General features: G+C 31.5%; 2 protein-coding genes across 2 annotated transcripts; one reads left to right on the top strand and one right to left on the bottom strand.

Annotated features, from left to right (window-relative positions):
* Positions 1-2,306: 2,306 nt before the first annotated feature.
* LOC126697507 (uncharacterized) lies at positions 2,307-5,826 on the top strand. The gene is made up of 4 exons (XM_050394517.1): positions 2,307-2,551; positions 3,410-3,498; positions 4,113-4,226; positions 5,268-5,826. The coding sequence occupies exons 1-4, from the start codon at positions 2,356-2,358 to the stop codon at positions 5,499-5,501; spliced, it is 633 nt and encodes a 210-aa protein (XP_050250474.1). The 5' UTR covers positions 2,307-2,355; the 3' UTR covers positions 5,502-5,826.
* Positions 5,827-11,805: 5,979 nt separating this feature from the next.
* Positions 11,806-15,585, bottom strand: LOC126697508 (uncharacterized). The gene is made up of 3 exons (XM_050394518.1): positions 14,837-15,585; positions 13,348-13,564; positions 11,806-12,964 (listed from the first exon to the last, which is right to left on the bottom strand). The coding sequence occupies exons 1-3, from the start codon at positions 15,077-15,079 to the stop codon at positions 12,474-12,476; spliced, it is 951 nt and encodes a 316-aa protein (XP_050250475.1). The 5' UTR covers positions 15,080-15,585; the 3' UTR covers positions 11,806-12,473.
* Positions 15,586-16,618: the final 1,033 nt, after the last annotated feature.

Raw genomic sequence — 16,618 nt, forward strand, 5'->3', positions numbered from 1 at the left:
ATGATTATATCATAATCTATATTACTAATAGTAGGATCCCCATTTGGGTTTGAATTTTCAATTGTACTAAAATGCCCTTTATTTGTTGTTGTGGGTACCTAAGGCATGCTTAGGCATGCTTGGCAACGTCCTAAGCATTCAAGCAATGTCCTTGGCCGTCCTCGGCATGCTTTGCAACGTCCTCGGCATGCTTAACAACGTCATTGACCGACCTTGGCATGCTTTGCAACCTAGGCATCCCACATCGAAGAAAAACCCCCCCACTTTCTGCCTTATAAGCTACGAAGCAAAGGGAGTAGTGTACTACCAAGTCTCTTGTGATCACAGGGATGCTTGGTGGTACACTACTCCCTTTGCTTCGCAGCTTATAAGGCAGAAAGTGGGGGGGGGTTTTCCTTCGATGTGGGACGCCTAGGTTGCAAAGCATGCCAAGGTCGGTCAAGGACGTTGTTAAGCATGCCGAGGATGTTGCAAAGCATGCCGAGGACGGCCAAGGACGTTGCTTGAATGCCTAGGACGTTGCCAAGCATGCCTAAACATGCCTTAGGTACCCACAGTTGCTATTTTGAGAACTAAAAAAAATGCAATTAATGGTGTTTTTGAGAGGATAATTAATGGTGTTAAATGAGTAAAATGACTAATTTTCAGAATCCTAAATTCTAGAATTTTTTTTTTTCCATTTCCAGGCCAATCTATTTGGTCCAAGTCGGTCCATTTTGGACCCAATGGACCTAAATGGACCGAAGTAAGAAAATTGGACCAAATTAGACCAACGTAGACCTAAATGGACCGAATCGGAGTGAGTGAACTAAAGTGGACCGAATAGACTGAAGTCAAAGAGTTGGACCAATTTAGACCAAAGTAGACTGAAATGACCGAAGTGGTTTTTTTTAATAAGAAAAATTAGAAGTATTCACCAAACAGCACTAAAATCGTCCACAAAATGGCATAACCACACCGCACTGCAAGTAACAATGCACCACACCACATGGTGCAGTGCAATTTGTGGTTTTATAATAAAAAAACCGTACAAACCACACCGCACTGTATCCTCTCTATATATTAATATATTTATTTTTTTAATATTAAATATATTTTTAATAGTTTAATAACCCCAGTTTTTTTATTAAAAAAAATTTTAATAACCCTAACAAGTGTTAATTAGGAAAGTCAGCCCAAAATAAATAAAAAACTAGCTCAATAATTTAAAACTTGGCCCAAAGCAAAGGAAAAAAAATCAATTTTGGGTTCGCCAAGAAAACCCAAAATTTGAAAAATATACCGGTTTCAAACCGTTCCAACCGCACCGCACATGTGATCACAAAAATAAAGTGCGGTATAATTATGGTTTTGGCTAAACCGCACCGCAAAGTATGGTGCTAAAAATGGCCCAAAACCGCACTGTACTACACCCAGAACACCCCTAAAAAAAAATACATAAATCTCAATAACAAATATACATAAGCTCTAAATTGAAGTGAATGAAAAGTAATATTTAAATAATCATAAATAATAATAAAAAAGTCTCTAAGCCGGAGGAATGCACGTGCAAAGAAGCTAGTTAATTTAATAATAAATTAAAACACAACTAAGTGTCCGTTTGGCATGATTAATTTTGCCAACTTATTTTTGCTACTATTCATAAGTCTCACTGCACTTTTTAGTACTATTCATGGGTCTCACTGTACTATTTCAGCTAACTTTTACCTTTATCTACAGTACTTTCAGTAAAATGTTTTCAATTTCAATAAAATAAACGGATCACAAACAAACCCTAAATTGATTAAATTTGTACAAATGAGCAAAATAATAATAATAATAATATCTAAGAAAATTTCAAAACTTTCAATTATAATTTTTACAAATTTTATAAGACAAATAAAAAATAAAAAAGTATAAGCAAGCATAAATAAGTAAATATGTTTATTAATTCTTCAATACAAAGCACTTTAAATATATATATATATATATATATATTTTTTTTTTTTTTGAATACAAGCACTTTAAATATATTAGTTGTTTATTAACTAATATATTAATTTGAGGAATTAAAATCAAATAAATATATTATTAGTCCATTAATATACACAATCAAAAAGGATAGCAAGTGTTATTTATTAAAAAAAAAAAAAAAAGAGAGAGAGAGAGAAAGCAAGTGTTATTTATAAAAATTAAGTTATAATAGTATTATTTATAAATTGAAATATAATCATTTATAATAAAAAAAATGTTCCAAGAATTTTTAAAACAACAAAACTAAAATAATAATATCTATACGCGCCGTTTTAGTCTTTACGCTGAATAAAACACATTTTGTGAGCTCAGGTTTAGGGTTTTTTCATAGAGAGAGTGACAATGGATGTGAATGGTGTTCCTCCCAAAGCTTTATCGGCGGAGAGCCTGCCGATATTCAAAGAAGGGATAGGTCTAGTTTTCTCTCGGTGGTCGGCGCTCCAAATGGCTGTCGAGAACGAGTGGGGCGGCCGTGACTCGCGTCTCAAAGCCGATCAAATCGGCTCCGATATCGTCTACTGGTTCACTCAGTCCAAAGGTACTAAAATCCATCGTTACCTTCTTTATACAAATTTTGAATTAGATTAAACCTGATCGGTTTTATGAATTAGAATTTGAAAATGAAAATTGTGCAATAGAATCATTTCTTGGTTATTGATTGGCTTTTTGTGGTTGGAATTAGCTAATTTGTGATTAGAGTACGATATGATTGGATTTTTATTGACGAAATTATATAATTGTTTAGTTTAAATTTTTTGATTTATCTGGATATTTGGTTGGAATTCACAAAATTGGTTTTTTTTTTTTTCCTTTCTTTTTTTAAGGTTTATTTTTTTCCTGGGATTAGTGGTTTAATTTTGTTTTATTAACTAAATGGGTTTCTTTTAACCTAACTAATGTAGCAAGTTTTGTAATGAAAAATGGTTTTGATTTAATTTGATTCTCTGTTTGAATTGTTCTTTTTTTTTTTTTCTTTTTTTGTTTACTTATTTTTGTTACTGTTAGTATTATTTGGTTCCGTTGAGTACTTCATTTTGCCAAGCAAAGCAGGAATTGACAAGTATTCTATGATAAGAACTTCCTCAAGAAATCTGAGATTGATGGGGGTTTAGTATTTGATGGGCTTTATGGTCCAAGTAATTTTATAATTCATTTTTGTGAATGTAGTTGATGGTCCAAGTAATGTGTTTGAGCTTGGTGAGAGAGTGTAATTAAGTGTGTATGTGTGTGTTTAACAGTTAGTCTGTTTCTCAAAAAAAAAAAAAAAAATTGATGTTTAATTTTTTTAAGATTTAGGTGAGGAACCTTGGTCCCCAATGTTTTGAATTTCACAATTGAACTGTTTTTTTTTTTCAATTATTTCACTGATAAATTTTTATTATAATGTTTTTTTTAGAGCCTCTTTATATGGATGATTTAGAAGCTGTACTTGAGGAAGGTTTGCTGACCCTCAATACCGAGGTTGATGATGGCAGCATTGAGGAGGTACACATTCTCTAAATTATTCAACCTTGACTTGGCAGAGTCCATGATTTTATTTGATAATGGGGTTTTGTTAGTACTTCCAATAATTATATCATGTTTTGTAATTTGACTACATATATCATCCTATTATAGTATCTATAAAGTGGTAAAGAAACTACATTTTTTTATAAAGCTCATTCTTTTCCTCGTTTTTTTTTTTTTTTTGGTGGCCTTGATATTAGGAGATCAGCCTCTCCAAAAAAAAAAAAAAAAAAAAAATTGACGGTAAGGCTGTCTATCAACTACCTTTCCCATGCCCTACAAAAAGTGGGAGATTTGTGCACTAAGTACGACTTTTTTTTTAATATTAGGAGATCACCATAGTTCTTTAATTGCATATCTTCCTCCCCTAGCCATAGTGGATTCCTTTATTTTTTATTTACGCCTGTTTGTATCTTTAAAAACTAGATAAGAATGCCATAGTTCATACTCTTTAAGTTTTACTCAATTGGTCAGGATATCTGTAATTTTAATGTCTCTCATTTGAATGCTTATGTTCTCTGGTTAGTCTTTTAATATGAGGTTAATATTTACTATTGAGTGTTGGTTTTTCCGCACTTTGTCTAACTACACAGGTAGCCTATAAACTGATGGTTATGCATGAAGAATGTTTGGAAGGGAAGTTTCAGGCTATTGAAAGCCTAAGGGAAGCCAATCAAAATAAAGCTGCTGTTCATCATGTCAGACAGGTGATTTTTGTGTAGAAATCTTGGCCTAAATCCTTTATGCTTCTTAATCAGAATAATGTCTTATATAAGGTGTCATTCTTTTGTTTTTCCTAGATTCTAGTGTGTTTTTTGGTGTTGCCCTTGTGAGGTAGTTGGAAATTTTTAACAGAATATAAATGTTTCAACAAGAGGTGCATCAGTTGACATGATGTAGGTAGTTTCTTGTATCACGTATAACCAAACTATGCCTGGTCTTTGGGTTAAAAGGCACCCCCCCCCCCCCCCCCACCTTCTCTTAAAAATGGGGTGGTAGGTCAATTCAGGAGTTCAAGTCTTGTGGATTGTGTGAGTTGCTTAGATGAGAATGTAACAACCAATTTCCATTTGCTGAAGTGGAATTTGGATTGGCAAGTTTGTGTGTTTTCTCTGCTGTAAGCTCTACTTAAGAATTTTCGGCTGGCCCTGCCTTACAATGTTTGCTAACCTAGTAAGAAATATTGTGAGACCAGCAATTTTCACTTAGGAATTTCTGTAAACCTATGTGGTCCCCTTTATATTGGTACTGTGTTTCTAGTCAAATATCAAAGAGAGTTGATAGAAAACTTAAGCTTTTCTATGTAAGAAAAATGAACCAGGAAAAAATTTATTATATAGGGATCTTTCTTCATTGTAACTTGAGAACTTGATTGTGTTGTTCCTTTTGTATGCTCCTTGTGTACTTGGGATACTTTTGATCGTTAATAATGTTTTGTTATATATATATATATATAAAATGTGTCTACTTACGCTACTACTAGTACTACCATTATGTTGCAAATTTTGCAGTGATTGCCTTCCTACTTTTTATGTATGTATTATCGAAATTTTTTTAGATGGGATATTAGGATTCTTTCATTTGGATGTATAATCATGTATGGTGGAAACATAATCTCTTTTGCTCACCAAGTGCCTTGAGGCCATGAATCAAATGATTCAGTATACACTATACAAGAATTGTGAGGCTGAAATCAAAATTTTTAGACTTTAATAATATAATATCTCCTCTTTCTTCCCTACTGCCAGGCTGTGAGTGATGATGATGATGACGACGACGACGATGATGATGACAATGTAAGCAGAGATGTTGCCAATAAGAATGAGAATTCATCAAATATGATGGTGGATGCACCAGAGTCCCAATCAAATTTGAATCATGTAAACATGATAGTCGATGACCCTAGGCCAAAGGTGGCAGAAGAAACAGAAGATGGATGGGTCCAAGTTTCACGCAGACGGAGTAGGGGTAAAAAGAATTAGGTTGAAACAGTGTACCACAGTGCCCTTTCAATATATCTTCTCTGTTTTCTTTTTTGGTTCTCCTTAAAAGTTTTGGTTTGCCAAATTATGAGTGGTGCTCCACAAGAGTTATTTTGCTTGATTGAAAATCAAGTTTTCTTTGGTTTGAGGATATGCTAGGATGAGGTTTTTATTTGGGTATATATGCAGTATCTGTGCGTGCACATTTTCTGCGAACTCTTTAAAGTATTTAAAAGGATAGATATCAAATTATCATGGTCTTATGTATTGATTCAGTATTTAACGATGGAATTGGGTTACATTATTAATAGAGCAGTTTTTGATAGCTATGTAATCTCTTAGGAGGACGTTCAAGCGTTGAATTCATCTCTCCAAGAGATGGGTTTTCTATGCATTCAGATGAGTCAAGTGTAATCAATAGATGTGAGTTCAAGTAGGGATGGCAAACGGGCAAGGAAAATCCGTGCTGGACAGGTTGGGATTAGGGCAGGTTAGAGGTTTTTTGAGCTGAAAATAGATTAATTTTGAACCAATTATACTCTACTATACTTTACGTCTCCTATTTCCCTCTCAATTCAATTGGCCCATAAATCTCATTAAAAAACTACTCAAATAAATTATAACTTTCAAACACGATTTCAAACAAGAGTCAAGTGGTTGTCTTTTTCTATTGTATATATATATATATATAAATAATAGAGAGCATCAAGTAAGCATCCTAAAAAGAAATACTAACAAGGTATCAAGTAAGCAGTTAGAAGATCTTTGAAAAATCCTAGAAATGGAATTTACTACACCGAGGACAAACTCAAGCTTTCAGCATTAATCTCCCAACCAATTAAATAATCTGATACCAAACTTGGTGAACTTTTAGTAACTGGTTGTTAAGAATCCAGTTATCTTAGCACGCAATTGGGTCAACAACCCAAATAGCATTGGGCATTATGTTAATTTCATCAAGGCAGCCTGAGAAGGTTGGATAAGGCAGATGATGTTACTGAAATGGACAAATGATTTTGCCTTGATTATTGCTCGGCTTGACCAAATGCATGTGTCTAGTCCGAAAATAATTTCATTCCACATCTTTGACAGAAGCCTTACTGAATATGAAATGATTATTAGCAAAACCGTTTATAAAAAAACTAGTGATTAGGATCAATTTTAGATTTTATTCGTTTTACAAAATAAATATATAAATCATTTGATTTTTAAAATATATAGAGATTTACATTAATCAAAAGAGACATTAATTTTAAGAATTTTGATAGTTATATCATAAAAAACTATTCTCATTCGTATAAGACCGTGACAGATCTCAGTCCAATATTTTATTATTTTATTTTGACTTATAACTTACACCTCAATAGTTGTGAATATATTGTAATAACAATAAAATGTCACAACATTTTTAGTTGTGCTAGATCTCGGTATAATATTTTATTATTTTATTTTATTTTATTTTGACCCATAAGGAATTGACACATGCATCACAACATTTTCATAATATCTCTATGTATACATTGTACTTAATTACAATGTAAATTTATATTGTAGACACACAAAAATTGGCAAATTTTGTACACATTTACAAAATTTGTACAATATTTACCATTTTTTGTGCAAATGTGTAAAATATTAACCACTTTTGTGTATTTACAATGTAAACTTACATTGCAAGTACAAAGTAAACATATAAAGATCTTAAAAAAACAAAAACAAAAAAAAACAAAAAAAAAAAGCAAAAAAACAAAAAACAAAGCTCAAACCAACTGGCATACTTGAAGGGGGAAAAAAAAAAAAGTGCACCTCACTAATTGAATTAACCAAAAAAATACTATTCATGGGCCTTTGGCTCTTTTTATATAGTTAATAGATATGCCAGCTTACATAAATATTTAAAAGAAAAAAAAAAAAAAAAAAAAAAAAAACAAACAAACCTATAACTGGAAAAAAAAATTAAAAAAAAATAAAAACTTTAGGCACTGTAGAATTTAATGTTAAAATGTTGTCGACTTATCATTTTTTTATTTGATCTATAAGAAACTGAGATCTCAACAATTGTAAAAATATTGTGATAACAATAAATGTTGTAACATTTTCTCAAAACATTTATTTTATTATTTTATTTCGACTTGTAAGAAATTAACACGTCAATAATTGTGAAAACATTATGAGATTTGTTGTGTCAGTATAACAATATATATACCAGCTTATATAAAAAAAATTATTAAAAAAAAAAAAAAAAAACTATAGCTATTGTAGCTACAGTGCCACTGATCAAAACTTGGAAAAAAAAAGGTGGCTCACAAAACAAAACACTGGAGCTACAGTGAGTGCATTCGCACACGTCAATAATTTTGAAAACATTATGAAATTTGTTGTGTTAGTATAACAATATATATACTGCTTACATAAATATTTAAAAAGAAAAAAAATGCAAACCGATTACTGAAGAAAAAAAAAATTGTAGCTACTGTAGCTACAATGAGCGCATTCACGCACGTCAATAATTTTGAAAACATTGTGAAATTTGTTGTGTCAGTATAACAATATATATACGGCTTACATAAATATTTAAAGAGAAAAAAAATGTAAACTGATTACTGAAGAAAAAAAAAAATTGTGGCACTATGGTTACTGTTCAAAACTTGGGAAAAAAAAAGTGGCTCATGAAACCAAAGCACTGTAGCTACAGTGTTTTAGCGCATTCACACTTTTATATATGCTAGTTAGGGCAGCACATGCACGTGCTAGCCATGAAAAAAAAAAGTAGTAATTAAGATCAATTCTAGATTTTATTTGTATCACAAAATAAAGATATAAATAATTTGATTTTTATAATACATAGAGCTTTACATTAATCAAAAGAGATATTAATTATAAGAATTTTGATAATTATGTCATAAAAAGTTAATCTCATCCATATAAGAATTTTGATCCACCACAAAGTTAGGAAAGCTATTTAACATATAAATATCTATTTCACTATAATAATTTTTTAGTACTTATTTGTTATAGTCAATATATCTACTCACTAAAAACTTCTAAGAATTATAACGAATATCATCATCTTCCAACAATAAACAACTGAGTTTTGCTAAGAAGATAAAAAATAAAAATGAAAAAAGATAACAAAAGGCATGTATTATTGAATTTTTCCATTAGATAAATTTTAAGTTTTAAAAATTTAAACCTAGAAAATCAATGTTCATTAGATAACAAATAAAAAACCTTATATCATCATTCTAACTTTCCAAGAATTATTACCATCTAAAACTCAAAATACTAGAAGAAAATTTTTGGGATGTTAAAATTTAGTGGGAGTATTTTAGACATTACACAATAAAATATTTTAATAATCATAAGTTTTCATTAGGGTTTAACTGAGAAAATAATAACATGACATATTTGCTCTTTTCCAAAATATTAAGGGAAAAATTGCTTGATTTTAAAGTTTAAGAAGGAGGATTTGTAAACTACCCCAAACATAAAAGATGAAAAGTGTTTTTTTCCTAAGTTTTGTTTTTGTTTTTGTGTGTAAAACTATGTAGTTTTACTTAAAATGGTGCGCAAAGAAAAAAAAATACAAAAAGTCAACCCAAGAAAATTGTATGTGAAATAGTGAATTTTGGCTCAACAAATCTTACTAAACCCACAAAAAATTTCTAAAAACACAACAGAATGGCATAACATTTTCATAATACCTTTATAATTTTGTTATATTTTATTTTGACTTGTAAAAAATTGACAACTCAACATCTTTGAAAATATTGTGACAACAACAAGATGTTTTAACCTATTCACCAAAAAAAAAAAGCTATGTCCACGATATTTTCATAACAAATCATAAGTAGTAGGTTGTTACTGGTTGTTATTGGTGGACAAAAAAGTAATTTCATTAGTAAGTTTAAATTAGAACCAAAAACAAATTACTACCTATAACTTGTTATGAAAGTATTGTAAAAAATATTGTGAATGTACACATCATTTTTCACATTACCTTTATTTTTAGTTGTGGTTAGTTCTAGTATAATATTTTATTATTTTATTTCGAATTATAAGGAATTAACATCTCAAAAATTGTGAAAATATTGTGCCAATTTATTGTGTTAATATTTTATTATAATGTAAAATAGTGTGAATTGGACAAACCAAAAATAATATAGCAATTCTATTGCAACATTACGCATTCACAAAACACTGAAAATTGAACAAGTCAAAACTACTATAACGAAACTATGATAGCTTTTCCCGTTTACTCTTTTTATATATAGATTACTAAATTTGACTAAACCAACAAAAAAAAAAGTCTATGAATACAACAAAATATTACAACGTTTTCACAATACCTCTATTTTCAACCATGATAGATCCCAGTCCTATATTTTATTATCTTATTTTGACCTATAACTTACACCTCAATAATTGTGAATATATAACAACAAAATGTCACGACATTTTTAGTTGTGCTAGATCTCGGTATGATATTTTATTATTTTATTTTAACCTATAAGGAATTGACACATGCGTCACAATATTTACCATTTTTTGTGCAAATGTGTATAATATTAACCACTTTTGTGTATTTACAATGTAAACTTGCATTGCAAGTACAAAGTAAACATATAAAGATCTTAAAAAAAATAATAATAATAACCAAACAAAAAACAGAAACAAAAACAAAAACAAAGCTCAAACCAACTGACATACTTGAAGAGAAAAAAAGAAAAAAAAGAAAAGAAAAGAAAAGGTGCACCTCACTTAAAAAAAAAAAACTTTAGGCATTATAGAAATTAATGTTAAAATGTTGTGGACTTGGCATTTTTTTATTTGATCTATAAGAAACTGAGATCTCAACAATTGTGAAAATATTGTGATAACAATAAGTGTTGTAACATTTTCTCAAAACATTTATTTTTAGTTGTGGTTGGTCACACTCATATTTTATTATTTTATTTCGACTTGTAGGAAATTGACACGTCAATAATTGTGAAAGTATTATGAAATTTATTGTGTCAGTATAACAATATATATACCAGCTTAAAATATTTTTAAAAAAAAAAAAAACACAAACAGATTACTAAAAAAAAAAAAAAACTTTAGGCACTGTAGCTACAGTGCAGTGGCTCATGAAACCAAAATCACTGTAGCTACAGTGACAACATTTTCTCAAAACATTTATTTTTAATTGTGATTGGTTACACTCTTATATTTTATTATTTTATTTCGACTTGTAAGAAATTGACACGTCAATAATTGTGAAAATATTATGAAATTTATTGTGTCAGTATAACAATATATATATATATATATATATCAGTTTACAATGTTTACATAAATATATAAAAGAAAAAAAAAAAAAAAACACAAACCGATTACTGGAGGATGAAAAAAAAATAAAATTTAGGCACTGTAGCTACAATGCAATGGCTCGCGAAACCAAAATCACTGTAGCTACAGTGATTTTATATTCAGCCAAAACGTATCATTTGGCACTCCACAAACAGACAAAATAGAGGGACTCACCAAAATTGCACTGTAGATGAACAGTATTTTAACACTGAATGTACAATAACAAATCACTGTAGCGGCATAGCCGCTTTTATACATAGGATATGGTCATCCTTGCCCTGGCCCTACTCACTTTGATGCCTTGTAGAACCACTTTTTGTTCTTCAAAAAGCAAATAAAAGATTACCACAGAAGCAATGGTGAATAGAAAGGGACACAACGGGTCACCTTGATGAAGACCTCTGTGGTTGAAAGGAGCCAAACCTTGATGAAAAAGTAGCCAAAAGAACCTCTATTGGTAAAAGGGAGATTAAAAATAAGAGTAATGCATTTCATTGGTCAATCCAATTGGACCATTAATCAAAGAATCCCAAACGTGTTAGAACCAGTAAGATAAAACCATTAGTCATTTAGATCATGTTATAGAAATCAATCCAACTAAAAAAATGAAATTTGGAGTGCTGATCAACAGTCCTTGATCCAATGCTCTCCAAACTTCTATGGCAGCCTTCTCTCACTCCCATGCATGTGATTCAACCTTGAGGTGGCTCCTTGAAACTCAGTTGGATGAGAATATGAGATTACAAGAGTTGCACATGTTAGGATTAGTTAATTAGTTCAGATTTAAAAAAAAAAAAAAAAAAAAAAAAAAAAAAAAAAAAAAAAGGATTAGCAATGAAGTAAGTGAACAAAAAACCATCAAACCAACACACAAATCCAAAGGGACTATCAATTTTGAGCCCATAATACTAACACAAACACTAATCAAGAGGAAAGACAACCGATAAAGAAATGCAAGTAACAAGTAGTAACCAAATAAATTACAGTAAGCAGTATTCAGCTAAAAAAGATATTACAGTAAGCAGTTGTAAATTGTAATACTCAGCCATCAGAAGCAACTACATTATTTAAGTTTTACCCTATAAAAAAATTGTAGTTCAAGCAACCATTTGACCACAGGAAAAGAAATACCACTCAATATTAAACGAGGAAAAGAAATTAAAAGGAAAAAAGATATAGTAACAAAATTTCCTAGGCCCACAAAAACAAAAGGCAAGGAATACATGATAGAAACTATTGAAAAGACAAAAACAAATACAATCTGTGACTCTCTGTAGGATGATGCACCGTGGTCGAGCAACATACCAACTCATTCTACACTTTTGGCTGTCGCTAATGCTAGAGAGAACCAGCAGCAGATCCAAAAACCCAAAACCATTGTCCAATGGCTGTTGGCAATGAACAAAACTGGTATGTATGACTCCGGGAATAATATTAATAGAAATTTCTCCACCATGACATGGCTTATTACCATCACTGTGGAAGCTATATGAAACCTGCCCTTTCTTCAGGTTTCTCACTTATTTAGTATTAGGGACAAAAAAATTATAAATAAAAAGCCGCAATACACTCTCCTTTTGAAAGTAACTCTTTTCTCAAAGGCCAAAAACTCTGTACATCTTAAGTAGTCCGGTAAAAAGAGCGCCTCCGCCTCTCAGGCTTCAGCCTCCAGTTATTGTCACTGTTTATGGGCTTTAATAATCGCTCTGCTTCCATTTCAGATTGAAGCAAAGACTGCAGCCTCTTCAAATGTCCACTGCACTGGTTATGGTCAACAGAATTAGTTTTGCTAATGTTCGGTTCATCTGGATTAATGTGTCTTTGGTAGGGTGATTGCCACTTAGCCTGCAGATATGCAAGCGACCTCCATGGAGGAAGTGGCATTGAATTCTGCTTGAGAGAAGATTTAGCTGCCTCAACCATTATCTGAAGAAATTGTTTCAGCCTGGTGAAGGAACCCGCATATGCGACTGGAAGTGAATTCAATATTCTGTCATATGAATCAACAGCTCTAGCTATTTCAAAGTGACTCCGGAAATCAATATCAATGATCAAACGCTCGGTGGTTCCAGTGCTGTTGTGGTTGATCACATCAATATATTCATGATCCCCTGCATAACAATTGATTTGTACAAAAACAAATGTCAGTGATGGTCAAATCTAATATTTCATCAGCATTCCATACATCTCCCTTTCATTTAGTAGTCATAATAAATTGTAAACAATCAGAAATTACAGAAAAACAAATTTTATAATCAAATATTAATTGCATAACAGAATTTTTTCAGCAAAGGATGGTTTCCCACTCCAATTTTCATGCAATAAGGCAACAGATGCACCAGAAATATGGTTACAACACTCCAGAAAGTAAAATCCTGATAATATGCACTATAAATTAAGATTATGTAAATTTATTATTATTTTTTATTAATAAAAAATATTGTTTTTGCCAAGTTATATATAAGATTTGCAGTTCAAGAGTTCAATAGCATACCACCAGGGACCTTTCCGCTACCCTGCCATTTGGTTGCACATACAGCAGCATCATATCCAGAGCATCTCAGAAGCTTTACCAGAGAAAACCTTATGCAGCTGGCATTGCAAGCACCTGACTTGACATAGTGAAGATCCGTCTCATTCATAGACAGTATAAGAGAATTAACAACTGACATCAAGTCGCTCTCATACTGAGACACTGAGATCTTACAAAACTGTGGTTGGAATAACAACAAATCAGCAAAAAAACTAGCATTTTCATACTGATTAACAGTTGTTAAATTATTTTGTTTAAAACAAAAACAACACAATAGGTTGAATTATGTGCTCTATACACAATAGTGGTGAGCAATTAACAGCAACAAATCACAGATTTAAGTGGGAAAAGAATGAAAGAAAAAACACGATTACACCCCGGTCCTTAATTAAAAAGTTATCAAAAAGAACCAAAGATTGAATTGGACTTGTGTATGAACCATCAATATGTTGCAATGAACAAGAAACTCTAATTAAGATAAAAATAAAATAATAAAAACTCTAATTAAAAGGACTCCCAAGACCCAGATCTAACAAAACAAAAAACTTAATCAAGCATAAATATATTTTATGCAAAGTGAAATTATAGCAATTTTAACAGTGTTTGTATAAAAAAATAAAAAATAAAAAATCAATCATTTGTTCAGTAACATACTTTCGTCTCCCAGACAAGTACTCTATGACACTTAATTATTACAGGTACCATTCCTAAATTGTAGTAAAAATAGCAGAACAAACATATAAAGCAGGTAAATCATTAAAATATGCCTAATTGAAGGCAAACATACTAATTTAGTAATTTTTGTCCTACCTCAATATTAATTGAACAACCAACTGTTTACTTTTACATGAATACATCAACCAAAATGAGCAACAATAGGAATTATCTCACCTACATAGTACATACTCTCCATATAGTTGCTATACACATTTGTGACTTCAAACACTTTATACTACAGTTCCAAACCTATACAAAACTACACGTTGATAAAACCAAAAATTTGTGTGCTATAAGCCCTCTGGTGAGCTTGGTAAGCTTATCTATTCACGCGGTATGCTCATAAACGGAAACTTCAACAGTTATAACGGAGGAGAAAAGATTTGAATCATGAACGTCCCGCTAAAAATGCCACAAGGTGCCAATTGAGCTACGACTCTCTTGGTCTAATTTCCCCTATACTTTCTAAGAACCAAACATGATGAAATTCTGGGTCCCTAAATGTTGATAACAAAATAATGATAGCTAAAAAAACCAAAATTCAATTACTTGTTTTTTCATTTCTCAATTAAGCAATCATTATTCACTATTTCATTACATTCATACCCTTCAGCCTCGAATAAAATTACCAAAAAACAACATATAATGTTCAATATAACCCAATTATGTTAATAAAAAGTGAAACTAATCAGGAAAGTTCCTCATATAGACAATTCTATTGAGAGAGAGTTACCGGAATTTTATCGGCGAGGAGAGAAAGATCGGAGAGATTGGAATCGCTGTCACTGCTACACCAAGACTCGGTTCCACCGCTTCCATTCTCCAAGAAATCGCTAACCATCAGAGCCAAATCGTGCTCGCTCTCTTGGCTCAGGCTCAACCCTCCTCCGACGATCTGACCTCCACCTCCACCTCCACCTCCAACACCTTTCATCAGCCACCAATCCCCTGTCGACACGCACACTTTGCAATCCATGATCTCCACCTCCCCAAAAAACCACGTCGTTTTCGTTCTCACCGCCCCGATCACCACGGCGAAGAAAACAACGACGACGATTCTTCTTCCTCGCGACACGAGTCAACCATCCTCAACGATTAAATTATATTCACTACAAACTCATTTTCTCTCTCCAAACCCTAGAACTCTTACGAAGCTCAGGGGAAAAAAACGTAAATTCAAAACCAAATTGAATTTTACGTATTCGTGTGAATTTTATTTTTTTTTTTTTTTTGTTTTACAAAAACAACTGATAATAATAATAATAATAATAAAATATTACAATTACAAACAATTTATGCGATTCTGCTTTGCGAAATTTGAAAACGTTTTCGGTCCTTTTTGGTTTGAAGCGAGAGAAAGAGAGAGAAATGTAAGAGGAAAAATTGGCCTTTTGCGATTTTGCTCCGAAAATGATATAATCCAAAAGGATATAAAGAGAGAGAGAGAGGAGCTTTTGGAATTGGAATCGGAATTGGAAGGGAAAACAACGGGAAAAGGAATTCAATATAAAGTGGCAAACTTGTTGTGAAATGACGTTATTGCCCTTTATTTCTGGCTTAGGCACCAAGTTTCTATCGAAATTCTCGTGGAAGTGGATAATGGGGGTGAGAGAGAATTTTGAACTTGGACGGAAAATAGGGAATATTCGTTTCTAAGTACCTCAATAAAAATGTGATTTTACTATTTAAGAAATACTCCGACCACGATATTTTCATAATATTTTTACAACAAATCTTAAATATCAAGTTGTTATTTGCCGTTACTGGTGAGCAAGAAAATAATTTTAGTGGTGAATTTAAATAAAAAACCTATAACAACCTGCCACCTAGGATTTTCTCTATTTTGAATTGTTTTTTGGATAGTTATCAGATTTGTTTATTATTGCCAGAAATGTAAAGCAAACTTGTTGAGAGATGAGTAGTAGGAGGCAAATTATTTAAAGGAATTTATTTGGCTGAGAAAGATGTAAACCTTTTTAATCATGGCTACATTAAAGGTGAGAACTAATAGCCTGAGTAATAGTTGATATAGAAGAGTTTGATTTTGATCATTTACTAGAGACATTGTCAATATTGCCGGCAAAAATTTTAATTATTGTTGGCTCAATAAAGTTTCTAATCTTAAAAAAATAAAAGATCATTAAAGAAGAAATTGCATAGATTTGAAACCGTTCAATTTTCCTTTTTTTGAGAATTTAAATGTTCGGGTCTAAGGTGTCACTTTTTGAATTATTATACTAAAACTTATTGTTTTATGATAATGTACAATCAATGCATATTGCATACTAGTACTTTAAATGATTCTCAAAACGCATACTGCGTACTACTTTACATGATTCTCAAAATGCATACTGCACACAATTAGGCATCTTTTATTATTTTCCCCATAATTGCTATAATAATAGGATAACATTCCATCAATTTTTTTTTTTTTTCATGTAGAGCAAGGAAGATTTGAGCTTGTATGTCTTTATCAAAAATACCAAGATATATTATTTGACCTAAAGGTCATCTG

This window comes from Quercus robur, chromosome 8 (assembly GCF_932294415.1).
Source record: "Quercus robur chromosome 8, dhQueRobu3.1, whole genome shotgun sequence".
NCBI classification, from domain to species: Eukaryota; Viridiplantae; Streptophyta; class Magnoliopsida; order Fagales; family Fagaceae; genus Quercus; species Quercus robur.